Raw genomic sequence first — 27,660 nt, 5'->3', positions numbered from 1 at the left:
AAACAAACAAACAAAAAACCACCCCAAATAATAAGTCAGCATCAAAATTCAGGCAGTTATGCATGAATTAAGTATTTGGTCTTTTAATATCTGGCATATTTCAGTTTCCTTAAGCACTCTGTTTTTCTAATGTTTTTAGTCAACTCTCATCAAAATTGTACATTCAAATTATTTTGCCAGTGTAACTAATAGCCACCTCAGAGCCTAAAAATGAATGTCTAAACTTTGCTTTAAATAAGTTATGAAAGGCACAAACAAATTCTCATCTCTCAACAGGATGATAACAAAAGGAACTATAATTATGTAGTTGGAAAGAGTTTTAAATAATCAGTTTAAAATGTCACTTAGTAATTCCTGAGAGTGGAACTGATCTAAGAAAAGCATCCCCAAATAGCATTAAATTTACTATTTATTAATTACCCACAATTAACAATGGGTAAATTTGGGAACAAAATATTTTAAAATGCATGTTTATAGAATGCTATTAATGCTTTGAGTAAATAAATATTAATAATTAAAATTGTATTCAAAGATAAACATATTTAGAAGAGAGACAACGGGGACTCAGTAAAACATTAACTACTAATTAGAACCAAGTATATAATACAGTCAAGGACCATGTAATTTCAAAATGTGGTTTTATTAATGCACTTTAGGATAAGTGCCATTCTTATTTTACTTTGTCTGGAAGAAATACTGCCAATTACAGTCAGGAAATTTTCATTAGACAAAACCTGCATGTATGAGTGTGTGTGTGTGGGGGGGGTTTGTTCATTTATATCATACTGCTCATGTCTTGAGTTTATAAATAACATTAAGCAACACTGTTTCCTTCTAAAACTTTCTTTAAGGCAGATCTATTTAGCATCATCTGTGTTATTAATATGCGCAGTGTAGTTTTAGAAAATTTAAATGTTCTAGTTTCTCAGTGAAAATAATACATGTGGTCAAGAAGAGAAAACAAAAATCTCGTTTCTAGTCCCTCTGCCTGGCCACATTTTAAAAACACAAGTTTTTCAGATATATTTATATATTACTGTATCAAAAACACATTTTAACAGACTTCACAGCTCACTTAAAGCTTCAGTTTACAGTCATTCATATGAAAGATTTCTAATATGGAATGTTCACTTAGAAAGAATTCCTCACTGGGATTCCAGTGTTCTGTATCAGAAATGTAGAAGTTCTTCAGTGCAATGCTAGACATTTTACCTCTTCATTTATGTTTTTCTTTCAAGAGTTCTCATTTTACTTTTGGGTCTTCATTTTTGTATGCTCGACTTATTTCTTTTAGTATATTCTCAGGTAAGGCAGGTTGATATCTGTATAAATAACCATATGGACGAAGATGATAAACGAGGTATTCTAACTCATACATAGTTGTAGGATCAACATAGTGAAAAGAAACTGCAAGATCAGAACAGCAACCAGGACCCTAAAAAAGTAGCAGAAACAGGCATTATTAAGAAACAGTACATAATTAACACACAATATTCACATACTGATAAAGGAAACATTAATTTTAACAGAATCCAAGCATTAAAGTTGGCAAGGTAAAGCAGAGGCAGCTTATTTATTGGACCTGTGGAAGAAACCAAGAGTTTTTAGAGTTCTTAATGATTTAAAACTAAACATGAAAACCGCTAAAATATATCGACCTGAAATAATATTCTTTCATATTCTATAGAGTTTTCACTGAAAAAAATCTTGAGACTTCCTCAAATGAAAAGGGCAGCTATACAAAGGATGAAGCTCTATTTCCAAGTTTTGCTTTCAAACTTCACATGTTCTCACTCAAACTTTTTGCGTGGCTCAACCTCACAAAGACACCTTTGGAGCATTCAATGACAACAAAACCCTTGCCCATTATGTGTCTGAAACTAATACTTCATCTGCACATCAACCCAAACAGTACAATATTTAAGAGAGGAAGTACTGAGTCAAATCTAAGTTTGAATTCAAAGTTTGTCTACTAGGGTCAAATTCTGCCTACTAGTGTATGACCTTGGGCAAGTTACTTAATCTCTATAAGCTTCAATTTCCCCATCTGCAAAAGATGGTTACTTAAAGGAGATAATGTATATAAAATGCTTGGAATCAGCTTGGCCTATAGTAAATTCTCAATAAATGTGACATTATTGACAAAATAATCACATTTAGGTGGTCCTCAGTAAGTAAGTCAGAGTTAAACATTTGTCCAGATATAGATTCCTAACAGAACTGGTATGAGAACAGGTCTAAAAAAGACAAAAACAAGATAATAAAAAAAATACAACAGAAAAAAAAGCAAGAACATAACAAAAACAAAACAAAAACCAAAACTGGCCCCAGAATTAAACAGTTCTAAGATTATTTTGGTATCTAGAGAATGTTTCACCCAGGTGATTCCAACAAAACTTCAGACTCTATCTAGTGTCTTTGCAAGGACCTAAGAAGAAAGATATTCTGGCAAGTTCCCAGAGAAGATTCATACTGAACATTTAATAATTCATGTCTGGAAGTAGGTAGCTTACGATGCAGTAAAAATTATCAGGGAATTGTCCACTGTATTTTCTCTGGCTTTCTCTCTGAACTTTCCTTTGAAACAAACACTGGATATGTGGGGTTTCTGGACAACCACGTAGGCACTAGAAAATTATTTGGTGCCTACTTCTTAACACCTTTAGGCAATGTAAGGATAGGAACAAATCTGAAAAGTAAAATGATAAGTCAACTTGTGATCATCAAACCAGCTCTGTCCAATAGATATACGTGAGCCACATGATGCAGTTCAAAATCTAGAAGCCACATTTAAAAAGAAAAAAAAAGAAAAAAAAAAGGAATTAATTTGAATATATTTCAAATGAATAAATCCTATTATTCTTTTTTCAATATGCAATCAATATCTTAAAAATTATTAATGAAATCATTTTTTATTTGTGCTAAGTTCTTGAAATCAGGAATGAATTTTATACTGACAGCACATCTTAATTTGGTCTAGCCACATTTCAAGTACACAACAGTCATACCTGGCTACTGGCTACTATACTGGCCAGTACATATTAAACTAAAAAGACTAGACCAATAGCAGTGAATTTTAAATTGCTGATCCTCTCTGAAAGCAACTTCATATGACCCTGAAACACTATAATAATATTTTTGGTAAGATTTACTGCATTATGTTTCATTCTATTGCATTACTGTTTTTTTACTAGATGACGAGGATACTGTTACTACGATTTATAAGCAATAAAAACACAATAAAAGAAAACAGCTATAACTATTAGAAACAAAACAGTTCTTTGCATATAATAATGGCTACTACCTAAACTCAAGAGAGTCAAGTAAAAAATCATCAGATACAGAGAATCCAGGAACAGAGCCAGATTTTAAAGATGCTTTTAAGAAACAACAGCTTTTATATATATACTAGTTAATTACAAAGGAGCCCAAGTAGAACAGTAGTGAAAATATTAAAAACATAAGATACTTAAGAAGAAATAAAATCTGGAGAAATCTATAAAGTTACTAAAAGACCTAAAATAAATTCTAAAAATCCCAGGCAAAGGTATTGTCCCTAAATTGAAAAATTAATACATGAACATAAAGGCATGAGTGTTACCAAGACAATTTGAAAGAAAAAGAGATACAAAGTAGAGGAATATACACTCTTAGAGTAATAATTTCAAAATTCTGTAAAGCTACAAGGTTTAAGACGATATGGTGCTGAGGCAAAACCAAATAGGATGACAGAACAGAACTGTAATACCAGACACCAATCCTACTACTGTAAGTAACACTACAGTATATGATAAAGGGGATTATTTTAAATCACTACTGAAAATAAGATTTGGTTAAAAAATGGTACTGGAAAAATCAGTTAACAATTTGGAAAAATCAGGAGCTCTCAACCTTAACCATATATCAGTAAGTTTCAGATGGGTTATAGTTAATGTAGTTAGAACTGAGGAACAGAATAAACCCTATTTGATCATTTCTGACCTATAAAAAAGGCAATTTCACATATAGGGGCATATGTACATATGTGTGTATGTGTACATCTGTGTGTGTGTATATGTGTGTGTGTATATATATACACACTATTACATGAAGACTATTACACACATATACACTATTTTAAATTCTCTGTATTAAGACTGATTATAAATTCTCTGATAAAGTCTATTCCTAGGGAGCAGACTTTAGTCCTAGGGAATAAACTCACTTCTAGGGAAGTGAGAAGGTGGTGTGAAAAGGGAACTGCATGAAGAGTAAGTTCTAAACAACCAATTTAAGAACATAACTCTTTGATCAGCTGTACATCTCACACACTGACTTGCTAAAATAAAAATTTTCCACACTGTGTTTTCCATGATTACTACAGAGCAAAAGTGTATGTATGAAATTTAGAATAACTCTGAAAATAGTAACTTACTTATGGAAAACAAAATTTATTAAATGATGGATAAGTATTAATAGAAGTTGGATTTCACATGTGTTTGTATTGAACCTCCTGGGAGAGAAGAGGCAACATTAGAAAGCTGGGTCAATTTTGGTCCTTCCAAGTCTATTTTATTGTCTTCTATATAACTGAATAAATTTTTATAGAAAGAACATAAAATTTTGTATCCATTTTAAAAACCACTACAATTTAAATAAAAGATGCACCATAGAAATATTTATTTTGTTCATATAAAGTATATTGTTCGGTATACTCTATCTGTAGGTGGGAATTGTGTGTAGCACTCTTAAAGGAAAGAAGGATATTTTACTGGTTACAAAATAGTGACAATTATCATGTCCCTTTGCTATTACTGTATGTAGCAGATACTCTCAGTAAAATCTTATGTGCATTTAGGTGTCTTTGTTATATCTATTTGTAATGTTCTTAAATTTGGATATATTTTTATGTGGGAAAGGGTACAGCATTAAGAAGGGAAGAGGTCAAGTAATCTTGGAATGGTCAGATTATACTAAGAAAAGTTTACATCAAAAAAAAAAATTCAGGGGCATCTGGGTAGCTCAGTTGGTTAAGCATCTGCCTTTGGCTCTGGTCATGATCCCAGGGTTCTGGAATCAAGCCCCACGTTGGGCTCCCTGCTCAGTAGGGAGTCTGCTCCTCCCTTTCCCTCTCCCTCTGCCACTCCCCCCGCCCCCGCTGTGCTCTCTCTCGCTTATGCTCTCTCCTTCTCTCTCAAATAAATAAAATCTTTAAAAAAAAATCAAAGTAGTACCTCACTAGAACAAAACAAAAATAGACTATCACAGACCAGACTTAGGAATACATCTGTTTTACAGTCTAGGAAACTGTTGCATCCACAAGAGTAATAAAATGCTAGCATAAGGTTTCAAACAGATTCATTACGTAGAACTGAACTTTAAACTATTTATTAAAGTGGAATTTTATCCCAACAGCAGAATATTTATTCTAACATCCCTCAGCCCCACCCCCCAACCCTTTGGGGCACATATTAATCATGGAGGGGAACTCATGATGAAATCACAAGAGTTTATAATCAGCATGGTTTGTAATATTGCCTAGACTATTTATCAGGACAAACTACTTGACTTTTCTGATCCTCAGTTCTGTCACCTATTAAATGCAGAACTACTGTTAGGAATTACTGTGTCTGTGTAAGTACCAAGAACATACTGGTAATTGTAGTAGTGATTTGCTTCAACATTTCCTTTTAAAGCTGATTGTCTAAAGATTGGGTCAAATGTTCTAGGTCAAAGTTTCTTAACCTCAGTGTTACTGACATTTTAGTCCAGATAATTCTTTATTGTGAGGAGCCATCCTGTGCATTGTGAGATGTTTGGCATCTAGCGGGTTTACAATCTTGTGGGTTTCTACCCACTAGATGCCAGTAGCAACCTCCACCCAATGCCAGTCTCCCAGTTAACAACCAAAAATGTCTCCAGAATTTGCCAAATGTGCTCTGGGAGGCAAAAAAGCCTGCAGTTGAGAAGCACTGTCCTAGATAATGATTTGAAAACACTGGCTTGTGAAAATGAAAATGCTAGCATGAAGTGTATTATTTGTATCTTAGGGCCAGAAAAAAGGCGGCATAGAGTACTAATGACTTGCCTACATGCATTATTAATCAATAACAGATCTGAATCTAAAAGCTAAGTTTTGTGATTCCTGATGTCCTTCAGTCAGTCACTCACTGCTGCAATGCTCCTAACAGTGATGAACGGGAAGCAATCTACTAAATGTGTATCAGTAGGTGAATGGATAAATTACATATGTTCATGTTAGATTACAGAGCAGCCTAAATTAATGAAGCACATACATATAATAATGTGGATACATTTTAATGTTGTATGAAAAGGGCAAATGTTCAAGGATATTTATGGATTAATTCTATTTATTTAAAAACCTAAAAAATACTATATATTACTTATGGATACATAAACATGTATGAAAAAAGATACAAACGTACATGGTGATGACGAATATTAAATTCATGATGGTGGTTAACACTGAGGAAGGAGATAAGAAAACTAGATTGGGGAGGTATACACAGGCCTCAACTGTATCTATACCCTTCTCTTTTTTTAAAGATTTTATTTATTTGACAGAGACAGACACAGCGAGAGAGGGAACCCAAGCAGGGGGAGTGGGAGAGGGAGAAGCAGGCTTCCCGTGGAGCAGGGAGCCCGATGCGGGGCTCGATCCCAGGACCCTGGGATTATGACCTGAGCCGAAGGCAGATGCTTAACAACTGAGCCACCCAGGCGCCCCTATACCTTTTTCTTTTAAAAAAGGAAGCAAATGTGGCAAAAGATTAACATATGGTAAAGCTAGTTGGTGGGTATAAGATATTAATTCTTCTTAAACATTTAGCTGAGATATTTAATAAAATAATGTATTTTAGATAAAATCCTCAGGAATGGAGGCTAAGGTGTCAAATGAGAGGTAAGGCTTATTACATGCTTACAGTGTGATAGGCACTGTATTATACTGTAATCACAACTGAATGAAACAGGTAGATCTGGTCCATTTTACAAATGAGGCAACTCAGGCTCAGAAATTGGGCAAATTCTGTCCATCCAAGGTCACTGAACTATTAAGCGGGAGAAAACTTGAATCTAGGTCTTTCTAAACCTCAAAGTCTTTTCACACATTGTTCCTGAAGCCCAGGAGGCTCTTCACACAGCCTACTCTCTAACCTCACTCAGATTTCTGTTCAGAAGTCACCTCTTAGAGACACCTTCTTTAATCACCCAAACTAGGGTGCCCCACTCCACTCTGGGTCATTCTCTATCCCCTCACTTGGCCTTATTTTACCTTAGGACACTTATCACTACCTCAAATCATATTTTATCTTTATTAGTCTGCCTGTTTACTGTATGTCTCTGTATCCAGAATGTAGATTCATAATATACTGTTATAAGGTTCACAAGAACTGGAACTTGGCCATATTTATTGCTATGTTTTTAATGCGTGACATAGGCAATAAATAGTAGGTAACAGTAGCAATATTTACTGAGTTACTAGTGCTGACACTCATGTTCTCATCTATTTTGTTATACATTGCCACTCTATATAAAAGGAGTAAAGGAGATTCTTAGTTTTTGGTACCAAAGAAACACATTATTTGCTAGTTTTTTTTTTTAAGTAAACAAAAGTTAGTCTAAGTATTTATACAGTAATAAAATTTTTAAACTTACCTCTACAGGAGGATAATAGTTATAATTCCAATACCAAAAGGTTCTAGGTAGATAACCCTTGATTAAGTGGTGTTCTGGTACAAAGGGATGAAAAGTTTCTTTTCCAATGGTATCTCTGGAATCTCCCGCTTCTACATTTATAATTTCCATGCATTTGCCCAATGCTAAGTCTTCGATGGAGGAACTATGTGTACATTTGTCTGTTTTAAATGCATCAACAAATCTCTTCAACGCTTCTTTGCTCAGTACATATCCTGCTCCTCCACTCATGTAGCCCTGCTTTACATAGGGCTTAAATCTTCTCCCAAAGTAAATGGGTTCTTCAGGGTTATATTTTGAGAGTAGCCATCTCAAATTATCCAGTATAACATATGTATCATCATCTGCTTTCATAAACCAATCAGCATCTTCTAAATAATGATCATGAACATACTGAAAAGCTTTAATTGTTTTCCAGTATAGTTGGTCTCTGCCTTCCCTGGTTTTTAATCCCACAGCAGGGAAGTCTTTATCTTCTTCTGAACTCATAAACAACACTTTATTACAACGCTGGGCCCATGTAGCTTTGACGTGTTTGGCCTTTTTCTCTAGATTTTGAGGCCCTGTCATAACCCAGCAAAGAATTTTAACCTTTCGATAGAGGTTTTCAGCGATGTCTGTATTCTCATCTATTAAACAAAAAATTTTTAGAGTTATATTTACATAGATGTAAAATTCAAATTATATTGAAGAAAAATTTTCTTAAACAATTTCAAAAACCCCCTCCTATTCACCTTTCTACCATCAGTAATTTAGCTGAAACAAAGTAAAACTCAACCTTATATGAACTGACATTCTGATTTATTGGTTTCATGTCAGTTTTATCCAGGAGATCCATTGCAGTTAACAAGAATTTCCACTATAACTTAAATTCTTACTATTTGAACTGTGGTTCGTTGACCAAACAGCATCAGCATCACTTGGGAGCTTGTTAGAAATGCAACATCTCAGGCCCCACCCTAGACCTACTCGATTTGAATTTGCATTTTAACAAGTTCTCTTGGAGATTGGTATACATATAAAGCACGGTCTTACACAGTATCTGCTTTTCACTTCATTCGACAAAGAAAGCTTCAACTAGTTCTCAACAGAACACTGACAGGAATTTCTTGCACCTCTAAATAAACTTCTGAAGGACAGAAAAGACATGCTGCTGAAATAATTCATTTTGGAGTCCACAAGATTCACTATTACGAATTTATACAAGTATCTTTAGGTGGCTTTAAAAAAGGCTCTCATGACTACCCCAGTTTGAAGAAGAGGAGTTAATGCAGCATTGAGGTTACTTTTGATAGTAACATATTTCATTCCAACATGCAAATCCATCAGTCAGAAACAGAACAGGTAGCAATAGTATTTCCAAGATTGTCTAGAGCAGTGTTTTTCAAGGTACTCCTTTGTAAAGAAATAGGGAGCCATGCCAGAATATAAAGCACATATTACTTCTTCCTCCAAAAAAGTCCACTTAACTAAGCAGTGAGCTTAAATGAGCTACATCCTGGTGCAAGCTCCTTATCTGGGTGCAGACTGGTAACAAACAATTCAGACCATCAGGCCAGGATCACATATTGAGTATCACTGGTTTAAAGGAAGAGTCCAATTTTAAGATTCTAGATCAGTGCTTGGTGAAGGATCAATTTTTATTTCTAATAGTTAGAGACCTATACTTTTATAAATATGCTAAAAATGAATTACTAGAAAAATAAAACTAAAAAAAGAAATATAAAATATAAATCCTAATTCTTATGTTTTGATTTAGACAAAATTACTCTGTTAAATTACCCTGAAAGTTTCTGTGTAGTCCCATTTTCAATACTTATGTAGTTGTGGACCAGCATGAGTCTGCAAAACCACACTTTTTGTAGTAATGCTGTAGGCAGAATCCTAAGGAAGCATATCCTTAAAGTTAAGGTCAACCAGTGAGTTACAAAAACTTAGTCCTGTGAAAAATTAGCAACTGGAGGCATAAATTTCTAGTTAACTGATGGTTGGGTGAGGTTGGGCATGGAATTTTCGAAAATATTCTCATGTCCTTCTGAAAATCAATAATTCACAATTCAAAAACAGACAGAATCACCACCCTTCAGTCAGAGAGCATTCACATTTCATGTACTTGAGGAGCCCAATCTCCTGGCTATAGATAAACTAAATACTGGATGCAGAGGGAAAATGGTAGATGTAGGAATTCTCAATGTTTCACTTTGAACAAGACAACCTTCTCCCCACTGCTGGGATCTGGTAGATATTCTTTCTCATTCTGTAATTATTCCTTCATTAATTACTTTGTAGGCATGTGCTGGCTCAGGAGATGAAAAGATGAGTACGACACATGTCCTGCTACAGAAGAACTCAGTCTTGCAGTGGACCTTGGCATGCTAAAATAGAGGTATGTAAAAGGGTTCAATGTGCTGCAGAAAAAGAAAGCAGTGGCTGATAAATCCTATAGAGCAATGAAATGGGAACTTGGCTGGAACAGAGAAGAGGTGATAAAGCAAAATCAGGGAAAACAGAGATGATGCAGAAAATAGGTCTTTAAATGAGTAGAAGCTCATTTTACACTTTACACAGTAAGAAAGGACAAAAGGTATAGTGAAGTTTGGTTGAGTGCAGGTACATGGGTATAACTGAAGGCCTGAACTAGGGGAAATGAACTGAGAGAGGAAATTTGAAAAATGGTAAAGAGGCAGAATGCTGGAACTTACGACAAATGGGATTGATTGGTAAGTGAAGGAAAACACCTACCATGACTTCATAGTTTCTAGCTTAGACAGATGTGGACCATCACGCAGGACAAGTAGGGACCTAATAAATGTGCCTGCACTGACCTGACACACCCTACTGGTAGAGAAGCATGGCGCCAATCCTTTAACAATCCAGAGCAAGGCTATAGAGCAAGTGTCCAGTGATCGAACTGCTCTATGATAAGAACACAGAGCACCTACTCAGAGCTGAATCAGTTATATAAACATTTATATAACATGACATAATTTGTAATAGTATGCATGTGCTTGCTAGTTCATATAACTCAACCAGGATGTAGTACACTTCATCCCTCAGCCTCTGCTTGGTATTTACTACCAAAAAGATAAAAGAAACAATTCTTAATGGAGGGACCCTCTGCAACTCAGAATTCCAATTGTTTCCAAGCTGCTGTATTCTTTATTGTCAAATAAATAACATTTGCAGAGATCTTTGAATTACATTAATGTTTTTTCAGTGTTTGGAACTGGGCTAAGATAAAGACAGTAAAGAATAGATGGAAACCAAAACTATGGGAATTGATGATATCATACAAGCAAAGAGACAGCTAAAGGACAGAAACTTGGAGAAAACCAATATTTAAATGTTGGCACATAGGGGACGCAATTGAGAACATCCGGTTAGAGGTAGGTAACCAAGAGAAAATGAAGTCATTATAACATATCCTTAGTTTTCACCTCCCTAGATTTTTATGCCTCTTAAAAGGTGAAAAGACTAGTTATATTAGTTACTGATAAAAATATAAGTTGAAAAAATATAAATTGAGATTTATATATACCTCTTGAGTTTCTCTAGAACAAGGCTAAGCAAAAACTAAGACCAAAACAACAGCAAAAACACTAAAGACACAGATATAAACCATGACAACAAAATCAGACTAAATAAATATTTTCAAAAAAAAATCTAATCTGAAAAGTTTTGCCTTCCCCCAAATTACAGTTTTTGAACTGTCTCTATTTAAAAATAAATTCAAAATTAATATCTTACTCCCTAAATAAATCTGGGTTTTAGCAATTTCCTTCCTGAGGCAAACCAAGAGCTGTCATTAAATATTGGGAATTAAGCTCATTTTCATCAAAAAATATTGTGTACAACAAAATTCACATAAATAGCTTTTTCCAATTCTCAGAACACACAGACTGAAAAATACTATTTCTGTTTACTCCTTAATAAAGTGAACCATACCTTTATGTTGGCTAGAATCTGCATTGAAGTTCATCTGTCCTTCTAGATGATTTTGTCCATTATCATCTGAGTGCCTAGCATGAGGATCATTATGAAGAATATTAGGCTGGGTATCACCCTGTTCTCCCAACAAAATACTAAATAGCTGAGAACATAAAACAAATCCAATTGCTGATCCACAAAGGAAGGTTAAAAAATTCAGCCAAGATTTAGAGGCCATTTCCCGAAAGTGTATTTCTGTAAGAAAAAAATTAGCAGCATGTTATAAATTATAAAGCAAATACACATACCATGAGTAAAAAACTTGATAACTTAAAAAAAAAAAACACAAAAAACACACAAAAAAACAAGTTGATAACTTTGAGCCATATGGGAAAGTTAATTCCTTCCATATAGGAGAACATTTCTGAGAATATTTAACTTTTATCCCTTTAGTTGATGCTAAAACACACCTTGTGGACAATTCAATAAAATAGATGAGTAATAAGTTGGAGAATCATTGTAGGTGGGGCATGGGTAAATAGGTCAGTATTTACACACAGAATTTCCTCTTCTTCCCATCAGAATCCTCTGTGAACCCAAGCCTGCTTTCCATGTTCTTTTTCTTTTTTGCTGTCAAAATACTTAAATTTACCTTTTTTCTCTTTTATATTATATGGTATATATTATATATAAATTAATATGTATGATATAATATCCCACAAGATATTACTATTATCATTAAAACAAATGACATAAGTGGTACAAAATTGTGAGGAGGACACAGAGAGTTTGTGTTCTAAAATCATTTTGTTGTCCAGAAGTGGTGAAAGTACTAATGTTAAACTGTAAAAGACTAAGGATGTATAATGTAATTGCTAGTATAATCATTACAATAAATAGTAAATGAATATATAACTAAAACAGAAAAAAATGAAGTAATAAAATAATCAAAAGCAAGACAAGGAAAAAAGAGCAGTAGATAAAGAATAGATGAAATAAATAGAAAACAAATAGTGATATGATTGATTTTAACGCAAATATATGTAAAAGATAAAGATGGCCAGCCAGACTACAGAAAAAAAATAAACCCAACTACATGTTGCTAATAGGAGACACATTAAGTATATTCAGAAAGTTAAGAGCAAAAGAATGGGAAAAGATCACTTACAAAAAGAAAGTATGCAGTTATCAAAATAAATTAGTGGTTACATAGTTTATCTTCCTGATATTCACCAAGCTTTACATTTTTGATTTACATACTTTTTTGTATTAATATATACTATAGTAAAAAATTTATATAAAAATACCTTCATGTGACCTTTTACTTTATCCCTTTTAATACATGTTTAATATATGTATATTTAATGCAAATATATTTATCCTCAAATCTATAAGTAAAATTGTCATGTCATGGAACTACACCATGCTCATCTTATATCTCGGATCTCAGGCTCTCTCTTGAATAGTTTTTCAAGTTTGAGAAGGATGACCCCAGGGGGAAGCCAAGGTAAAGGAGAGAGAGTGTGAGCAAAGTTGCTCAGTAATACAGGAGATGTAAATTACCCACATGAAACTGGCAGGCACTTGTTTACTTACTTCCTTTGCTCTATTTTAACTTGCATTCTAAGGTTCAGAAAGGTAGGCCTTCATGGGTGAAGAGTATATATGTCCCACCAACTCCCCTATATAAAGTTTCCCAGAGGAAAAGCAGAAACAAGATTACCCAGTCTTGCTGCTATTTTCCCTGAGAGGAGGTCTCAAATTCTCCTTTGCTACTGTCTTCTTTTCCCCACTTAGATTGGTTTTTAGTGAAATCCTTATACACAAAAGGTGTAATCTGCAATTCCAGGGAAAATATCCCTCCTGGTTTAAGTGATTCTTTTGAAACTCTAAAAACCTGAAGATTATTTGCAAATGATATAATCTGATAAAGGGTCAATATCTGAAATATAGAAATAACTTCTACAACTCCACATCAAAAATCCCCATATAATCTGATTAAAAATGTGCAGAGGACCTGAAGGGATATTTTTCCAAAGAAGATATATAAATAGTCAACAGATACATGAAAAGATGCTAAACATCATTAATCATCAGGGAAATGCAAGTCAAAACCACAATGAGAGATCACCTCACACTTGTTAGAATGGCCAGAATCAAAAGGCAAGAAATAACAAGTGTTGGTCAGGATACGGAGAAAAAGGAACCCTTGTATACTGCTGGTGCAGCCACTGTGGAAAATAGTATGGATGTTCCTCAAGGAATTAAAAATAGAATTACCATATGATCCAGTAATTCCACTTACTGGATATTTATCCAAAGAAAATAAAAAATACTAGTAGGAAAAGATATGTGCACCCCTATGTATATGGAAGCATTATTTATAATAGCCAAGATATGAAAGCAACCCAAGTGCCCATCCATAGATGACAAGATAAAGAAGATGTGGGATGGACAGACGGATGGGGACACACGGACACACACACACACACACACACACGAATATTACTCAGCCATGAAAAAGAATGAGATCTGCCCATTTCCAACAACATAGGTAGATCTAGAGGGTATAATGCTAAATGAAATAAGTCAGAGAAAGACAAATACCATATGGTTTCACCCATATGTGTAATTTAAGAAACAAAACAAGCAAAGAAAAAAAGAGACAAGAAACAGAGCCTTAAATACAGAGAATTGGTGGTTGGCAGAAAAGAGGTGGGGGGGGATGGGTGAAACAGATAAAGGAGACTAAGAGTACACTTATTGTGATGAGTACTGAGTAATGTATAGAATTGTTGAATCATTATATAAGAAAGAAAAGATGAAGAGAACTATTCAAGAACCTGGAATTCTTTAAAGTAAGAGTGTATATTACTAAGAATTTACCCACAAGAGAGGTAATTTGAAAATCCCATAAATTGCAAACATGAAGCCAAGAGAAGTGAATGAAAGGTATCATAATGCCAATTTTCTTATGGTAAATGTAAAAAGATTAGCAGAGTAAGACTGAAGCAATAACCCTGAAGGAAGGCTATTAAGGTAACATTAGCAGACACTTAAACTGAGATATCATCTAAGAGCCACACTGCGTAATTTCCCACATCTGATTCTCTGACACTCTGCCTTCTAGCACACTGGTTTTGATTTTCTTTTTGTACTGGCCGTGACTTTCCTCACCTTAATACCAGATACAATCACTTCACAGTCTCAGAAGGGCACAGTCCAAATGAACTCTCCACTGCTACAGAAGCAACAGTCACAAAGAGCACTGTGACTAAGAAGGAGAAGGACTGCGAGACAGTGACTATATCAAATAAGTGCTGATCCAGCTCCAGTAACTATGAAAACTAACCTGCCACCCCACCATTTTCCAAAAGACATTGAGTTTCAGAACAAGTCTACTTCTGCAGCATGGAGGATTTATTGTTTGTAGTAAACTAGTGACATATTTATGGATACGGTTTTCTTAGCCGAGGTGGCACTTTTTTAGCAACACACCTGTTCTGGGGTGAGTGGAGGGAAAATTGACTTCCTGATGTTAAAATTTTGTTTTTAATTAAAAAATATCTTGTGATGCTATTGGATGGCTACCATCCTCTTACCCCTCCTCCTCCAGCATTATCAACCTACATATGCTGGCTCATCCCCATTGCTTTACTCCATACCCTTCCAATTTCAAAGACTCTTGCCTTTAGACTAAATTTCTGTTTACTCTGATTTTTCTTTCTTGTTCCTGGGATAAAATAGCCATCTCAAATGGGTACAATGCACCCCAAACCTTACTCTGATTTTTGACAAAAATCAGCACCCTCAACTCTTCAGATTCTTAACAAGAGTGCTGAAATAGACCAGACAGGAAGACCTTGTGTTACTAAGTTGCACATTACAGGGGCTTCTAAGATATTAAAATTAAGAGGAGGGAAGTTCTCATTGCCAACTGTTCTCCAAACCTGGTATGTAATCAGAATTATCTGAGGAGCATTTTAAAAATATAGATTTTCAGGCATCACAATTGAGATTTCATTTGCAAAAGAAGGTCTGGGACAACTAAAATTTGTATTTTTTACTTTATTTTTTAAGGGACAGCTTTGTGTTATTCATTGTAAAAAAGAAATCAAGCAATATAGAACAATGTGAAAAAGATAAAAATCACCCCAAATCCCATCACTCAGAAACAACTATCATTAACATTTAGTAATATTATGGATATGAATTACATCTTTATAAATAACAGAGATGGAAGGAGATAACTGTGGCTAACAGTTGAGCCCTGTATTAAGAGCTTTGTGTGGGTTAACTGTAAACCATAAACGAGGGACTATCAATCTCATTTTACAGACAAACTCAGACAGAAAGGTTTGTAAACTTCCCAGGGTCACACTAGCAATATGAATCAAGAATTCAGATTCTTAACCATTTTACAGTAGTTTTACAGAATTGGAATGAATGTTAGTTCATGCTATTTTAAAGATTTAACGTAAGTTAGATTTACTTGAATGTATAGGAAAAAACGGAAATTAAATGAATCTAAATGAACTCTGAAAGTCAGCTAAGCATTTTTAATATGACTCCTCTCCTCTAAATGATCCTTCTAAAAGAAAAAGACTATGAAAAATATAAAGCAATCCGAGGTCCTTTTTTAAAACTACCTATTTCAATTTTAGATAGTTCCTATTAACTTCTTGCTGTGAGAAATGTGGAAATCAGCACATATATACTCTCCCCCACTCCAACCTTCAACAACCACCACCCTGATCAGTCAGCAGCTATCAACATGAAGGCAAGACCCACCACTAGCAAAAAGATTATGACTCACTGAAAGCTCAGATGATGGTTAGCATTTTTTAGCAATAAAGTATATTTTAATAAGGTAAATTAAGGTATGTACATTGTTTAAGATATAATGCTACTGCATCCTTAACACACTACACTACAGTATAAACATAACTTTTATATGCATGGGGAAACCAAAAATTCATCTGACTTGCTTTATTGTGATATTTGCTTTACTGCAGTGGTCTGGAACTGAACTCGCAATATTTCTGAGGTATTCCTGTACTATATGAATCATTCAGGAAGTTAAGCAGAACTTAAATCCTTCTTTTATGTAAAAGTTTGATACCAATCTCTGATAGAGCCCAAAATATAGATAGAATTAAAAAAAAAATCAGTCTAATCTCACTCCAAAATAATACATCATCAAAGGGAATGCAGCCCAAACATTAATGGTTATCTTAAGTTGGGTCCTCAGAAAGGAAACCATGAAATGAGGCCTTTGTGTGAAAGTGTTTTATTAGAAAATATTCCCTGGGGACACCTGGGTGGCTCAGTCAGTTAAGCATCTGCTTTTGGTTCAGGTCATGATCCCAGGGTCCTGGGAGGGAGTCCCACATCAGGCTCTTTGCTCAGTGGGGAATCTGCTTCTCCCTCTGTCTGCTGCTTCCCCTGCTTGTGCATGCTCTCTCTCTCTCTGGCAAATAAATAAAATAAAATCTTAAAAAAAAGAATTAAAAAAAAAAGTATTCCCTGGAAAAACTTCTAGGGAAGTAGGACAGGGAAGGAAAGAAGTCATGCAAAGTTCCATGGGAGGTAATTTTAGCTCCATCCCCTAGGGTAGTTTTAGAGGCAATGCAAGCCGCATCTCAGAGTTGTACTCACATAATTAATCATTGGCTAAGGGCTGTTCTTAGGAAATAAACTTTCCAGACACTCTCATAGCTTGTACATTGGCAAAACTGGCTCTGGCAGTGTGAGGGCAGCCCAGCAACAAAGAACCTTAGGAAATAGATAATGGGAATTATCTCTTTATCTGTAAGAAAATAAAAAACCTGAATAGAACAGCCACAGGATAAAGTTAAGGAAGTTACCCTCAAAGTAAGCAAAACAAAAAGATAAGGTGATGGAAAATAAAGAGAGAAAATTGATAACTAAAGATCAGTTTACAGGTACAGATAAAAAAGAGTGAAGGAAATCTACAATCAAATACTTCAAAGACATTTCCAGATTGAAAGGCTCCAATGACAGCTAATATTCTGAACAAAAACAGACCCACAAAGATACAGTATCAGGTAATTTCAGAACAATTTGGCCAAAGAAACCATTCTGCAAGCTTGCAGAGAAAGGGAAAGAGGCAGAGACAAGAATTAAATGGTTTTTTTTTATTTTAATTTTTTAAAAAGATTTTATTACTTGAGAGAGAAAGTGAGAGACAGAGCATGAGCAGAGGGGGAGGGGCAGAGGCAGAGGGGAGAAGCAGACTCCCCGTTGAGCAGGGAGCCCAACACGACACGGGGCTTGATCCCAGGAGCCCGGGATCATGACCTGAGCCTAAGGCAGACGCTTAATCAACTGAGCCACTGAGGCGCCCCAAGAATTAAATGGTTTTAGACTTTCAAAGAGCAACACTGAAAGCTAGAAGGCAATGGATAAAATCCTTCAAAATTCTGAGGAAAAATTATTTCCAACCTAGAATTTTAGACACAGCCAAACTATCCAAGGATCAAATCCATATCGCTTACTTGGTACCCAAGACTGGCTCTAGTTCACCTTCCTGCTTTCTTATTTCTCATACTCCCTTACTGCAAAGACCATTCAGCCATTCTCCAAGTTTGCCATGACCTTTCATATGGATGACTTTGGCCATTCTATTCTTTTTGCTGGGTGTGCCTTCCCCAATTTCGTCTACTGGGCAGATACATAATTCTTTCAAGGTTACTTTAGTTTCAGTACTTTCCATGACCACTCTTCCCTACTGCCCATGGTCAAATTAACTGCGCTCCCTTGAATGTTTCCTTGTGCCTTTACTCACACTTCCTACTATGTATATGTCATACTGCATAATAATAAGTATGTGCATCTTTTTCCCACTAGACTATGAGTTCCTCAGGAAAAGTGGCTATGGCTCTTATCTCTATATCTCTAGCACCTAACACACTGTCTGGCTTATATAATGCACACAAATGTTTGTGTATTTGTTTTACTGAAAGGGGGAAGAGTTGAAATGAGTTTTGCAAACAGAGATCTATACTTATACCACCTAATTTACTAAGTAAAAAAATCATGTATGGTTCCACCATTTGAAGCTTTTACACTTCTTTAACCCAAAAGCTTAAAATAGATATATAATATGACCTATATATTATTTCCTTTGGTGTGTATTCAACTCATATGAAGTATAATACAAGTACATATTAATTCTGAGAGAAAGACTAAAAGCATTTTCTATTACTAATTTATTAAAATGATAGAAATAGAAAAAATTAACACACAGCTATCACCTAATGACCCTGAAGTATTTTATAAGCATTACAGTTACACAACCTTAGCATAGAAAAGACTGCGGAATTTTATGAATCCTGAAAATGTAGGATAAGAAACAAATTAATAACCTTCCAAAAATTATGTAACAGTTCACAACCAAGTTAAAATCAAATTGTATTGTCTCGGGCTATAATTCTATTTTTAAAAATATTCCCACAATTTCAGATACAGAAAATCAAAAGTGAGAATACCTTTTGTTACTGTTCCATGAGAACATAAATATTTTTTTACATCCTCAACAGAAATTAGAGAAGACATAAATAAATGGAAAGACATCCCAAGTTCACGGATTGGAATAATATTGTTAAGATATCAATACTACCCAAAGTGATCTACAAACTTAATGCAATCTCTATCAAAATCTAATGATTTTTTTACAGAAATAGAAATATCCATCATAAAATTCATATGGAATTGTCAAGGGACCCCAAGGAGCCAAAAAAAAAAAAAATCTTGAAAAAGAGGAATAAAACCAGAGGACTCACAGTTCTTAATTTTAAAACTTACTACAAAGGCTACAGTAATCAAAACAGTGGCACTGGCATAAAGACAGACATACAGACCAATGGAATAGAATAGAGAGCTCAGAAATAAGCCCATGCATTTACGGGCAAAATATTTTCAACAAATTGGCCACATGCATTCAATGAGCAGAGGACAATCTTTCAACAAAGGTGCTGGGAAAACAGGATATCCACATGCTAAAGAATGAAACTGGACCCTTATCTAACATCATATACAGAAATCAACTGAAAATAGATCAAAGACCTAAATATAAAACTATAAAACTCTTAGAAGAAAACATAAGACGAAAACTTCCTGATATTGGAATTGGGAATGGTTTCTTTGATAGGACATCAAAGGCACAAGCAACAAAAGAAAATTAGTCAAATTGGACTTCATGAAAATTTTAAAATTTTGTGTATCAAAAAACACTATAAACAAAGTAAAAAGGCAACCCACAGAATGGAAGAAATATTTGCAAGTCATCTATCTGATAGGGGATTAATGTCCAGAATATATAAAGAACTCCTAAAACTTAACAAAACCAGTAAAATGGGCAAAGGACTTGAAAAGACATTTCTCCAAACAAGATATACTACTGGCTGATAAGCATGAGCATGTTGAGGATGAAAAGATGCTCAGCATCACTGAAATTCAGGGAAATGCTAATCAAAACTACAATGAGATACCACCACCTCACAACTATTAGGATAGCCACTATCAAAATGGTAAGTGTTGGCAAGGATGTGGAGAAATGCAAACACTTGTGCATTGTAATGTAAAATGCACAGAAACGTAAAATGTACTGCCACTGTGGAAAATAGTATGGTAGTTCACAAAAAATTAAAAATTTACAGTTACCACCCCGCATCGGGCTCCCTGCTCGGCGGGGAGCCTGCTTCTCCCTCTCCCTCTGCCTGCCTCTCTGCCTACTTGTTCTATCTCTCTGTCAAATAAATAAATGAAATCTTAAAAAAAAAAAAAAAAATTTACAGTTACCATAGGATCTAGTACTTCCACTTCTGGGTATATGACCAAAAGAATTGGAAGCAGGGTCTCAAAGAGTTATCTGTATGCCCATGTTTATAGCATTATTCACAATAGCTAAAATGTGGAAATAATCCAAGTGTCCATCAATGGATGAACGGATAAGCAAAATGTTATGTGCATACAATGGAATATTATTCAGCCTTTAAAAGAAAGGAAATTCTGATGTGTGCTATAACTTGGATGAACTCTGACATTATGCTAAATGAAATAAGCCAGGCACAAAAAGACAAAGACTATATAATTCCACTTATAGGAGACATTCAGTTAAAATCAGAGAGACAGAAAGCAGAATGGTGGTTGCCAGAGGGGAATGGGAAATTACTGTTTAATGTGTATAGAGTTTCAGTTTTGTAAGACAGAGTTCTGGAGATAGAAGGTGGTAACAGTTGCATAATATAAATGTATTTAGTATCACTGAAATTTACACTTAAAAATGATTAGACTGGTAAATTTTATGTGTATTTTACAATAAAAAGTTGGAAAAAAAGAATAACAATGTTGATATTCTCCAAATTAATCTACATATGTAACATTATCCAAACTAAAATACAAGATTTTATTTTTATTATTATTTTTAAATACAAGAAGATTTTAGAAAGTTAAATAACTCAGTAAAAGCATTCAAAAGATTTGTAAAAATAAGTATGTGAGTATACCTGGGAAATTCTGGAAAGGTGTGTGGGGGTGGACTAAGTCTAATGGACCCAATTAAAATACAAGATTTTTAAAAATTAAGTAATGTAGTAAAAAATTATTCTTAATGTTGTTTGGAAAATAAATATGAGTATAACTGGGAAATTCCTGAAAGGAGCACTGCAGGTTAGAGGGTAGATTAAGCCTACCAGAGATTAAAATATATTACCTACAATAAACAGTGGTATAGTAATTATCACAATTTGATATTCAGGCCAAACAGGCATATCAATTTATTTATGAATCAGTTAAAAAACATTTTTAATATATTTTTTTTAAGATTTTTATTTATTTATTTGAGACAGAGAGAATGAGAGAGAGAGAGCACATGAGAGGGGGGAGGGTCAGAGGCAGAAGCGGGCTCCCTGGGACTTGATCCAGGGACTCCAGGATCATGACCTGAGCCGAAGGCAGTCGCTTAACCAACTGAGCCACCCAGGCGCCCAAATGCTTTTAATTAATACTACAGACATAATGCTGAGAAACTTTTTTTCTCTACAACCATGCCATCAGAACTAAGCTATCTGAAAGTGTATCAGTGAGACTGGAACATCCCATTCTTGCATAGATGATGGATCGTTCATCAAACAGCAGCAGCCTTAATTTCAACTCAGAGTTTCAGATAGGGTTTCCCAGACACAACATTCCACATTTATCTTAACTGTGTAGTCTCTAAGGAAACAGGACTTCGAGTTTGCCTCTCAGCCCAGGCCTGATGTTAATTAACCCCTTGACACACAGCCTTGCTGTACTTCAAACCTATCAAATATTGCTTCGTTTAAATTTTGTCTAAACTCCACCCTTCTCCAAAATCCTATAATAACCCTGTCCTTTCTTTATTTAGTAAAATGCTGGCAGTTCCTCTGGTGTGTGGTCTTCCTCACAGCAGCAAGTTAATTAACCTTTGTCAGCCTAAAGATATATATCCCTGGTGGTCTTTACCAGACTGAAATAAAGAGTCTATTAAAAAAACAAGTACATATGGAAATTTAATACATAATATACATAGCATTTCAAATCAAGAAAAAGATGGTTTATTCAAGTAATGATACTGAAATAATCTTTTGGGAAAAAGATAAAAATCAGCCAGCTGGATTCCTACCTTTCTCTTTCAAATTCCAAATGTTTCTAAGATTTCAATATTAAAAAAAATGAAATTATAACAAAACTAGATGAAAATATCTTTTTATATTTTTATAACATGAATTGAGATCTTCTCAAAACTCAGAAGCTATGACTATAGGAAAATTGTATGAAATTATTCATTGGCTAAACTTCTGGCAGTGAAACTGCTGGTTCAGAGATGTTTCTGTATAAAATGTTAAAAAAAAAATCTGTACAGCAAAAAATGCCAAAAAATATCATAATGAAAAAGACAAAAGATCAATCTAATATAAAAACAGATGAAATAAAGGATTTGCAGAAGAAGAAAATACAATGGCCAAGGATGTTCAAATTTCACATTAAAGTAATTCAAATGCAGAAATACTATTTTTAACCTAACATACTAGCAAAAAATGTTTAGTAACACCCAGTAATGACATGGAAAAAGAAACTGGCACTCATGCATTCTTTCTCACAATATACATATTTACTGTCTTTTGGAAGGGCAATTTGGCAATATATTTTAAAATTTTTAAATGAGTATGCCGTGACCCATCATTTCATCATCAGAAATTTCTCTATGGACACGAACATAGAAGTCTGCAAAGATATTCATGGCAGCCACTGCCACAGATGTTTGCTTATTGATAAGGAGCTAGTTAAATAAACAAACATGATACATCCATACCACAGAATACTCTGCAGCTGTCAAAACAATGATCTATATGTGCTAATAAGGAAAATCTCTGCATATTTGGCAATTATGACTTTTTGCTAGTAAGGTGTAGTGGCTACTTTTTAAATCAGAAAAATGTAAAGAAAACAAATGAAAAAACCAAAACTGAAACCATAGATAAAAAATATGTACATACAGAAAAGAGTATGTTTTCTTCCTCATTTCTCTGTGTATTTGCATCTTTTACTTTAATCAAAGAGATGATGCTATATCTGTTAGTCTTCACTTTACCCTTTTCCTTTATTTTCTTCCATAACACAACTTCATTCATTAAAACTGTGTAAGATAAAAGATTTATTTTTTAAGACAAACTACTACAGTCTGTGTAGTATAATCACAAAAATTAAATAAAGGTAGGCTACTTCATCTATAGAGATAATCTAGGAAAAACAAAGTGCATTAAAATCCCCACACTTGGGGATCCTTTCCAGACTTCTCGAAGTTTGACTCACATATACATTAAACATTTCCACCTTGACCACAGGCATCTCAAATTCAACATGTCCAAAAGTGACTCATTACCTTCCTCCTTTAATTTCCTTCTTACATGCTCATCTTAACTAAAATTACTGGCGATCATCTAAATTACTCACCAATGGGTTCCTATTTTACCAGGAGCCATCTGTTTATCTAAACTAGAAATCAGAGTGTCTCTCTAACACTCCTCACTCCCCTTACCCCATATCCAATTACCAAATCTGGCCAATTTTATTTCCTAATTTTTTTTTTAATCCATCCTCTCATCTCCATTTCATCTCTATTTATTCATCTATTTATTCATCATCTCTATTTCAGACCCTCCTCTCTCCCCTAAGCAATTGCAATATTTAATCTGTCTCCCTCACTCAAGTGCTATCTCTCCTCAACTCATCCCCATTCTGCCACCAGAACGACCAATCTGAAATGAAAAGCTGACCAAGTCACTCCACGAATCCTCCATGGAGCCCTACTGCCTATAAGACAAAAACTAAGCATCTTTAATTAACATGATATATATAGATTCTCCTTCACCTAGACTCTGTCCAAATTTTCAGCCTCATATTTCGATACTCCATGCCTTATTACTTACTCTTCAGCAATCGTGAACTATCTATAGTTCACTAAATATCCCAATGTAGTGGGCTCCCCTATTCCTACTGTTTTCTCTGTCTATACAACACTATCTTCCCTCCATAAAGCCATACAGCTTTAGTTGTAAACTAATCAGGTTGCCCGTTTCAGAATCTCTCCAACTTAACTTGTCTCTCCCCGCCTTCAATGTGCAAGGCAGTTCATATTACAGGTTCTAGATAGTTTATTCAGTTTTTTTGTTTGTTTGTTTCTCCTACCTTCTTACATGCGTCCCTATTTCACTAATATCAATTTATTTATTTTTTCTTCAAGGAACACTTCTTATTTTCACACATTATACATTCCGGTATATATTTTCCCCTTGGCTATTTGAATTAGTTGCAAAGTGAAAATTTAAGTACACATTAGATATACATTTAGATTTAAGATAAAATGCTATCTTCTCTTTTAGAGAACAAGTCTTTTTTTTTCCTTTTCTTTCTTCCTTCAAGTAATGACCTTAATCCTAAAAAATTCTGAGCAAAAAAATTTTGTCATACTTTTCTTGCCATCTTGTTACAGTTTGTACACTAGTGTCTTTATTCCAATCTCAACAAATCTTCTAAAAGTAACATGGTTGTATTGGGAAGCTTAAAATTTTAAATGAATCTGAAATTAATTTCATCAAGTTTTCCCCTTTCCATTTAACGTTTGTTTACTGCTGCGATGTCACAAGAATTCCGATCAATAATTTCATCACAGAGACTCTATTTTAAATTACCATGGTTTACAAGGTTTATAAGCTGTAAGATGCAATTTTTATCTTAGCACAAATCAATATACAAATAGTAAATTGCATACGCCTAAATGACACAGTTTTGTATTTCTATGACTGGGTGAAAATTAAAATTAATCCACTGTACGTACTACTAACCTATGCCCCCCAAAATAGCATATTTAAGAAAAACCATATCAAGGGGCGCCTGGGTGGCTCAGTCATTAAGCGTCTGCCTTCGACTCAGGTCATGATCCCAGCATCCTGGGATTGAGCGCCAAATTGGGCTCCCTGCTCAGCGGGGAGCCTGCTTCTCCCTCTCACACTCCCCCTGCTTGTGTTCCCTCTCTTGCTGTCTCTCTGTCAAATAAATAAAATCTTTAAAAAAAAAAAAAAACAACAAACCATATCTATCCCTCAATGGGTATTAACCACAAAATATTTTTAAAATGAGGAAGCCTAAATAAAAAGATACAGAAAAACACAAATTACAGGCAAATTTAAGAGAGATATTTAATAGTTCTCCACGAATACTGAAAAACCATGCTCTTTTCCTATGAAGAATTTTAAATGAGTCATACTTTCCTTACTAAATCACTGTTTTACTTAACATATGGTGAAAAGAGTTAACTGTTTGGTAACCTGAAACTTTATATTCACTTAAAGTGCACATCAATATATACTAAGGCTAGTGGAAAATAAGTATATATAGCTTACTTTATACAATACTTAGAACACACAACATCATGTGCATAAGGTTCACCTGACATTTATCTGCTAAAGGTATGGAAAGCTGTCTAAATATCTAAAAATTCAGGTTCCCACTGTCTAAACCTACACCAAAATTAAACAAGGTGAAATCATGCACAACGCTTTTTCCTGGCACCCAGGCCGACCTACCTATATTCTGTGCCTAACTTTTAGTAAATGAACATATTTCTGTCCCAATCACATTGGCCTAATTATTCACTTTAATGCGTTAAAGTTCTACCTTTATAACTTTCTAATTCATAATGAAGTCAATTCATGGTTAGCATAATAGTTTCCAAACTGAAAAGCGTTAAAAACATATACTACAATATCTATAACGAACTTAGAGAACAAGATTATAAAGCCAATCAACTTTTCCAGAGCATGTGGTGCTTGTTTATTATTTTTAAAAATAAGAGAGTACGAGCTAGGGAAGAATAAATCCCCATTCCCAAATTACGTTCTTCTGTTAGAGTATACAATTTCTCCAAATTCAAAGCTGTATGGCCAACTTGTCAGCACCTACTACTCACATCACACTCGCGGGGGGGGGGGGGGGGGGGGAGAAAAAAACTCTTTTCCCCCTCTACGCAGCAAGTGAGTCAAACACACCTGGCTTGCTCGTTCTGCCAGAGGCAGTGAAATTTAAAAAAATAAATCAGCCACAGACAAACCTGATGATCCAAGAAAGCCCCGAGGAAGTCCCCCGGCATTTGTGGTAGACGCCCACTCGCCCGGCACTCCGGCTGCCCCGCAGCCCGGCGGCTCTCGCGGAAGGTGCCCACACCTGAGCCCTGCGTCTCGCCTGACCCACAGGTCCGGGGGCGGGGGGGCCCGGCGGGCAGGACCTCTAAGTGGTCAGAACGCGACCCGCCGCAGCCCGCCCGCGGGCAGCGCGCGAAAAGGAGGACAGAGGCTCGAGGAAGAGGTGAGGGGCACCCGGGGGCAGAAAGGAAGAACCCACCACGAAGAGGAGGCTACTCGTCAACAAACTAGCGGCCCGATGGGCAGACGGCCCCAATGGCAGTTCACAGAGGCGCCGGGAGCAGGAGTGCTCCACGCCTCCCTCAGGAGCCCGCAAGTCCCCGGCCCCCGCGGCGACCCCGAGACACCTGTTTGGCTGCGCCCAGGTTTGGTTCCACCCTCCACCCTCTACGCTCCCGCAAACACACACTCGGAGCGGTGAGGACAAGGGGAACCGAGACCTTGGACCCGCAGCCTGAGGGCGCCTCCGCCGGCCGTACCTGACATCAGCCGCGGCTCCCTCTCGCCCCTCCTGGGGGGCGGAGAGGGGGACGACTCGAGACCGGCAACCTTAGCTCCTCCCAGTACCCGCAGAAGTGGCTCGCAGCCGCTGGTTGGGGCCGCCCGCTGCCGCCCAGATCATTCCCTGGCGGCGGCCGAGGCGGACCCAGCTCACCCTCCCTCCCCCCCGCCCGCTCGTTCGTTCGTTCGCTCGCTCCGCCCCTTCCCCCGCAGCGCGTCCAGGCCGCGGCCCGCCGACGGCGCAGCCGCCACCCAGGGGTCTCCTAGCGCTGACGTCTCCGCCGCCGCACCAGCCCCAGGGAAGGGCGGAGCGAGAGGGGGCAGGGTGGGGCGGGGCTATGGCGACGTGCGGACGTGGGGATTGGCCGCCAAGCTCACGCCCCGCCCTTCTGCGAAGCGGTCTGGGAAGTCGGGTGTTCTGCGAGCAATAGTCGCAGCCCACTTGCGGCTTCTCGCTGTTGGCCTTCTCCTTCCTGGTTCTTCTGTAGGGTTTTGCATTAGCTTCCGGACTTTGAAGAGAAACTAAAGCAGTGAAACTACAGGGACTGAGGCTAGAGGTACCTGAGGACCTCCGTGTGAGGGACAGGCTCTAACCCTGCAGAAGTCTTTTGGCCTCTAGCCTACTTCCCGTTCTTTTTTCTCCTGACCCCCACCCCCCCCCCCCTCCCCCCCCCCCCGGTACTCTGTAGTCAGTATCTCTCTGGCCTAAATAAATACAGCAAGATGAGGTATGCAAACGGGTGCTGGGTAACCAGATACATGAACCCGAAAGGGTTGAAAACAGTGGTAC

The 27,660-nt window shown here is 36.2% G+C and overlaps 1 protein-coding gene across 1 annotated transcript; it reads right to left on the bottom strand.

The window, feature by feature from the left end:
- Positions 1-598: 598 nt before the first annotated feature.
- C1GALT1 (core 1 synthase, glycoprotein-N-acetylgalactosamine 3-beta-galactosyltransferase 1) lies at positions 599-26,977 on the bottom strand. The gene is made up of 4 exons (XM_021689702.2): positions 26,849-26,977; positions 11,641-11,877; positions 7,657-8,324; positions 599-1,435 (listed from the first exon to the last, which is right to left on the bottom strand). The coding sequence occupies exons 1-4, from the start codon at positions 26,853-26,855 to the stop codon at positions 1,244-1,246; spliced, it is 1,104 nt and encodes a 367-aa protein (XP_021545377.1). The 5' UTR covers positions 26,856-26,977; the 3' UTR covers positions 599-1,243.
- Between the last annotated feature and the right edge of the window lie 683 nt (positions 26,978-27,660).

The sequence above is a fragment of the Neomonachus schauinslandi genome, chromosome 12 (assembly GCF_002201575.2).
Source record: "Neomonachus schauinslandi chromosome 12, ASM220157v2, whole genome shotgun sequence".
NCBI lineage: Eukaryota > Metazoa > Chordata > Mammalia > Carnivora > Phocidae > Neomonachus > Neomonachus schauinslandi.
Note: the sequence above shows the minus strand (reverse complement) of the source record. Positions and strands in the feature narration are given on the sequence as shown.

Coding starts and splice junctions, on each gene's coding strand:
- C1GALT1 (XM_021689702.2), bottom strand. Junction 8,325..11,640: donor AGATTCTAGCCAACATAAAG/GTATGGTTCACT, acceptor TTTGTTTAATAG/ATGAGAATACAGACATCGCT. Junction 1,436..7,656: donor ACTATTATCCTCCTGTAGAG/GTAAGTTTAAAA, acceptor CTACTTTTTTAG/GGTCCTGGTTGCTGTTCTGA.